Genomic DNA, 6,390 nt, shown 5'->3' with positions numbered 1-6,390 from the left:
AAAAAAATTGTTTTTTTTTTTTTTTGTTAAAATTGATAAGAGATGGCGCCAAGTAATTTTATTAAAAAAAATATTAAATACACTCAATGAATTACTATTGATTTAAAGATTATATTTAAAAAAAAAATTATTTAAATATTAAAAAAATCAATTAAAGAAGTTATAAAAAGTATCAGATTTTTAAAAGTTTTTCTAGTTTTAAATTAGAAACATTCTATTGGATGTAATCGAGCACGTGATTGGGAGAAGTCCCGTTACGTACGAAGTGTGCTAACTTCCGTTTTATCCACCCTCAAAACCCTTAGTAAAAGGAAATAACTGAAAAGATAACATTCAGACGAGATATTAACTGTGTAAAACATCATCATAATTCGTTTCTCATAAAATTTGACTTTTTTTTTTTTTATTAAATTTTTTTTCCTTGTTGTATTCGTATTATGGAAAAGTAAGTTTAAAAAAAATTTTTTTTCTTACTGTTTTCAAATATTTTGTATAATTTAAGTTTAAATATATAATTTTGTATTGACTCAAGGCTTAATTTACACAAGTCTTCAGGTTTTACGCCTTTATATTTATTATAATAAAGTGGAAGAAAGAGTCAAAGACAAATTCGAATTAGGTTGTGTCTATGTTTAAAATTCAAATTTAAGCAAAAAAAATTTAATATTTTAAAGATTATTCTTTTATTTTATAAGGGAAGAAATACGTGCGCTAATTCAACTAATTTAAACGAATGGATTACTTAGCTTAATAATTAAAAAATTATACTATTTTATGTATAATTTATAATTATTGTTTTATTTAAAATGTATATATATATATATAATATATTTTTAATTGCAGATTTGATTATCTATGAAAGACATCATTATGATTGAACCCTGCAGGATATACTGTAAAGCTAAAGATTTATCGAAACCAATGAAACCTGTGGGCCAAACGTCATTTATGATCGACGATATACTGAAACCGGATGAAGTAACTACGAAAAAGAGCATATCTGTGGATCTTTATTCACCGGTTAAATCTTTACATAGGCCAATGCCTATTCTCTTATCGCCACTTTGTTCCAGTTTTGCCAAATTTAACTTTACTTCTTCGGAGACATCTTTCCCATATTCTCCTGTAAGATCGCCTTATTCTTTAGATTCAAATCATTTGTGTATGATGAGTCCAAACAATACTCCAACTGGGACATCCGCATTTGTGTTTCCCACAAAGTCCCCACGTGATTGCGAGCTCTCCGTTCAAGTTAGTGAAGAAAAGCTAAGGCGTGAGTATTTTCATCAAACTTAACGAATATTTATTATTAAAAATATGAATTTTTATTCAAAATTCTTAAAATATTTCTCTTAGATCTTTGAATTTATAATACAAGGTTGATTTTTTTTTAAATAGAATGGTTTGGTATAAAGTTTTATAAGACCCTTACAATTCAGGACTTAAACTGTATTCTCATAACATAGGATATAAGGATACGGTTTAAAGTATTGTAGCTTATTTAGCCAGACCCTTTCACCTTCATTAAATAATAATACATTTAAAAGCGTAAAGCTCTAATTGTTTCGCATGGTAAAGCCCTAAGCTGTGTATACCTTGTAAATCGACTCTCGTCCCTGCCAAACTGCTCGAAATCAATATTAATTTTAACTGTTTTTAAATTAAATTTAAATAATTAACAATTTTTTTTTTTAGAAATGTTTATTATTTATTTTAAGTAAAGAAAATCTTATTCTAAACATAAAACAGAAATTTTAATTAAAATAAATTGTTATGATTTATTTATTTATTTCCATATTTAGGAAATGTCTATGGCACAAGCAAGGCCTATATTATAAATCTATTAATCTATCATAGATAAGGAAGTGATTTATATAACGAAAGGAAACGTAGGAATAAGCTACGATTTTCGGAAGTGTAGTAATTTTAGTGTGTTTCACATATCCTCAAAAATATATACAATGCCTTGCATTTAAACGAAAATTATCATTTATAGAAAAAATATATAATATTATGCTGTTAAAAAGTTATTAAAACTAAGATTTATTCAATTACAACACTTAAAAAAACTGGTCAACTAACTTTTGGGCCACCCTGTATTTTTCTTTCTTTAATAAAATCATACAGAAAAAAGATTAATCACAGAGAGTATTTTCTAATTATAGATTTATATTAATAATTTGAATTTTTATTCATTTATTTATCTTTTAANGGAATTTTTTTTTTTTATATGAAGCATTAAAAAATAACAATATAAATCGAAATAAAATGATATGATTAATCTTATGTCTACAGTCTACAATCATAAAATTAATTAAATTAGTTTTTTTATATTCTTTTTTTATACTCTTGTGCTGTTATTATTATCGGCGTGTGATTTCTAAGTAATTGCTATTCTCTTATATTTGCAAATGTAGCTGTTGACATAGAAATATTTCAATTAAATTTTAAAAAAGTGCAAGAAAGAACAGTTTAACATTTATTTGACAATAATATCCGGCAATTTAAGTATCGTAATGCATCAGAATCTTGATGGATTGATGGAAGGCAAGGAAGATCTACCCACTTGGAAGGACTTTCTATGAAAAACTGAAGCGGGCTTCTATTTAGGTGTAAGAAACATGAAGAAAACCCGAAATTTTCCACGTGCTTTCTTCAGGCTCAAACCCTCAACCAATGAATCACTGTTCAGTGGTTTTTATCCATTCAGTTTGGTGGATAGAATTCATCAAGATATAAATTTATGTAATTAATTAATTAATTTTAATTTATTCATTTTAAATTGTAAAAAAAAAATGATAATAGATGATGACGTTATCTAAAATCTCTCATAAAATCGAACGATAGATGAATAATCAATCCGTTTTCATTAAAATTTAAGTTGAATAGTTTCCTCCAGGATTGGACTTAGACGAGTTAGAAAGCCATAAAATATAATAATAGATCTTTTCCCTCTATTAAATAATAATACAGACTTTAAAGGCCTAAGATATAAGACTCGTAATGAGAGGCCCTAAACTGTAACTTGTTTTAGCTTACAATTTTGGCTCAGTTTCGTAGTAAAACTGAGCTAAAATCCCGACAATCGAATTTTATCACAAGTTGATGAAGTACTTTACTCCACTCTCTTATAACCTACTTGTAATTTTTCGCTAATGGCTTTTAATTGCTTGCAAATGGACACTTCCAATAGCTATTGTCAACAATCAGCGACAGAAACATATCCGGCATTCATGAAAGGGAATATTTGTTTTTCACTTTGCCGATGGAATAGATCTGAGTGTGTTCCAACACTTCTCAACTAATAAAAAAAAAATTGAAGAATCTTTTCATTATTTTAAACTATATCTTTAAAAAAATATATAATAAATTTTAAAAAAAATGCCTGGTTCTAATCTATTTTCATAGTTGCTCTCTCTGTCTCCATTGAGTTAGCTGGATTTCGATTTGTTGTGGCTTAAATTATAACGTGTAAGTCGCTCTTCCTCTTCACAAAACAATAACAAATTTTAAAATATTAGGCTCTAAACTGTAATTTATTTCGCTTATGTGTAAATCTTTTCTGTTCCTCACAATATGAGAGATCCTATTATAAGCTCGCTCTAACTCTTAAGGAATATGCAAAAAGGCACTTTTAATACTTATAGAGAGCCTTTAATTACATATAAATTTTAATTACATATTGATTTTTAAAGGATAATATTATTTTTCTGTAATGATGGATTTCAAATGTCACACGTGAAAAATTTTTAACAGAAGTTTTTAATGGCTTCATAACTAATCTCTCGATTCTTCAAGAGAAAGATAATTTTTCTCTTTATCTCTTCTTTCTCTTTATAATTAAGACGTGGTTGTCAATAATTTCTAAGAAGTGTGAACAACATCTGTATCTTTTTCCATTAAATTTCTATCTTTGAATTCTTAAAATATATAAATTTAGATTCTAATATTATGAAATAAAAAAATACGAATTCAATTCATCGAACTTATATTAAACAAAATTATTCAAATATATATATATATAAATACTTCTTTAGTTAATTATGAGAAATAGTAGATTTAAGTCATAAATTAATATTGCAAATTTAATCAAAGGTTATCATTGTTTTGAAAAATAAACTGTAACCTCAGAATGAACTATTTAACCATACATAAACAACAGGAAGGAAAATATTGCTTTCTTTCTTTTAGTTTCATCCGCCTAAAGTTCATAAACTGATTATCTGACTTAGAACGGAAGTTATACGACTCAAAAGAGGACAAAAAATTTGTCATAAAGGAAATAAAAGTTGTTGGCCAACAACGATCTCTGTTCCTTCTTATTATACGCTATACTGTCTAATAAAATTTAAGAAAAATCAATATTTAAATATATTTATCGATTTGATTTTACTATAAATGAAGGATAAACTTCCAAGTTAACAGATAGATTACTTTATAACTCTAAACAGATAAGAGTTTACTTATAACTTTTACTTCATGTAACAATAACATAGTAGCTCAGGGCCTTATTTTTTTTAAAAAAAAATTTTCTTACTATTTAGTAATGGAGGAAAGGGTTTTTTTTTTTTTTAAACTTTAGNTTTATCTTCATACAATAATATTTTCTTACTAACTTTACGATATACTTTTAATGCCAGAATTGTCATCACATCCATTCCGTGTAAACTTTTATGGGTTTTCTTCACGTGTCTAAAATCTAAATAGGAGCTAATTCCTTTGTACGGCCTTACCGAGAGGCTGTACAAAGATTCCTTTGAAGATTCCTGTACAAAGTTCCCTTGAAAGATTGCCGAAATGTTGAATTGCTTTCTAACACCAATCTAATTTCAATAATCCCCTACTCTAGTTTCCGGCGGTAATAATTTCCCAAAGAATAACGATGAGAATTTGAGAATAGAAATTTATAAAAGTAAAAAACGATTTTCTATATTTTTCATATTTTATTTCTAAAATATGAAATAAAATAACCATTAAAGAACTATGTGGTATCCTAATCCTTGACTTCAATCGGGATCGTTTAGAATCCAAAGTTTATTGTATAAATTAGTGATTTTCTCTGTTTTAATTCATTCAAAATTTAGATATAATTGAAAGTAATTGTTTAATCATAGATATAATTGAAAATAATTACAAAAATTACACGTCGTACATTGACTAGGAAGAAATTTAATAAACGAATCACTTAACATAAACATTTTATAGTAAATTAATCATATATTTAATATAAAAAAATGTGACTAATCATTAGCTCAGGGCCTTATTTTTTTTAAAAAAAAATTTCTTACTATTTAGTAATGGAGGAAAGGGTTTTTTTTTTTTTTAAACTTTAGGACAAGTTATAACTATTCAAAATGAATAATTAAATATAATATTTGTTATTAAAGCCGAACCACCTCGTCCGGTTTTGTGGAGTCATATACTTCATAGGAACCAACAAAAAAGGAAAGGAGGACAAATTAGATTTTCTACAGAACAAACGTGCAAATTAGAAAATATGTTTAAAGCTCAGAGATATCTTTCACCACCCGAAAGGAAAAAAATGGCTAATATTTTAAGATTAACAGAAAGACAAGTAAGTAATACAATAATTTTTCTTATATAAAAAAAAAACATTGTTTTATATTAATTAATAAAATGGTAATATTTTAAAGGTGAAGACTTGGTTCCAAAATAGAAGAGCAAAATGGAGGCGTTTAAAACAGGTAACGATCGATTAAAGTATTTATTTATTTTTAATAATGTAAATTGCTTTCTAAATATATATATTTTTTTCCATTAAAGGAAAATCAACCTTTTTATCCGGAGGATCAGGTGAACCCTGCACAGTCAACAAACAACGGAACAGATCGTATACGTCAGGAAGTGACTTCATCTTCAACCAATCCTTGATTGGATTATTACATCCGTCCATCAGAAAATTTTACATAAGAACTGTGATTTTCTTTTATTAGAAAGAGAAATTCAATTTTTTTTACGTGTGATATTCTAATCTATAAAATAAAAATGTTGTGAATATACATATATATATATACAGTACATACGTATATATGTATATATGGAAATTCTTTTTTTTTATATGAAGCATTAAAAAATAACAATATAAATCGAAATAAAATGATATGATTAATCTTATGTCTACAGTCTACAATCATAAAATTAATTAAATTAGTTTTTTTATATTCTTTTTTTATACTCTTGTGCTGTTATTATTATCGGCGTGTGATTTCTAAGTAATTGCTATTCTCTTATATTTGCAAATGTAGCTGTTGACATAGAAATATTTCAATTAAATTTTAAAAAAGTGCAAGAAAGAACAGTTTAACATTTATTTGACAATAATATCCGGCAATTTAAGTATCGTAATGCATCAGAATCTTGATGGATTGA

At 26.3% G+C, this 6,390-nt stretch overlaps 1 protein-coding gene across 1 annotated transcript; it reads left to right on the top strand.

The window, feature by feature from the left end:
- The first annotated feature begins 312 nt into the window (after positions 1-312).
- LOC111620554 (hematopoietically-expressed homeobox protein HHEX-like) lies at positions 313-6,031 on the top strand. Its single transcript, XM_023362486.1, has 5 exons — positions 313-445; positions 844-1,273; positions 5,388-5,575; positions 5,655-5,705; positions 5,785-6,031. Exons 2-5 carry the CDS (start codon positions 856-858, stop codon positions 5,890-5,892), a joined length of 765 nt encoding a protein of 254 aa, XP_023218254.1. The 5' UTR covers positions 313-445; positions 844-855; the 3' UTR covers positions 5,893-6,031.
- The last annotated feature ends 359 nt before the right edge of the window (positions 6,032-6,390 follow it).

The sequence above is a fragment of the Centruroides sculpturatus genome, unplaced genomic scaffold (assembly GCF_000671375.1).
Source record: "Centruroides sculpturatus isolate CEXI.00-Female unplaced genomic scaffold, Cexi_2.0 scaffold76, whole genome shotgun sequence".
Classification (NCBI taxonomy): Eukaryota; Metazoa; Arthropoda; class Arachnida; order Scorpiones; family Buthidae; genus Centruroides; species Centruroides sculpturatus.
The sequence above is the reverse complement of the archived record's forward strand: the minus strand, read 5'-3'. Positions and strand labels throughout refer to the sequence as shown.

Coding starts and splice junctions, on each gene's coding strand:
- LOC111620554 (XM_023362486.1), top strand. CDS start 856: ATGAAAGACATCATTATGATTGAACCCTGCAGGATATACTGTAAAGCT. Junction 5,576..5,654: donor TAAGATTAACAGAAAGACAA/GTAAGTAATACA, acceptor AATATTTTAAAG/GTGAAGACTTGGTTCCAAAA. Junction 5,706..5,784: donor AATGGAGGCGTTTAAAACAG/GTAACGATCGAT, acceptor TTTCCATTAAAG/GAAAATCAACCTTTTTATCC.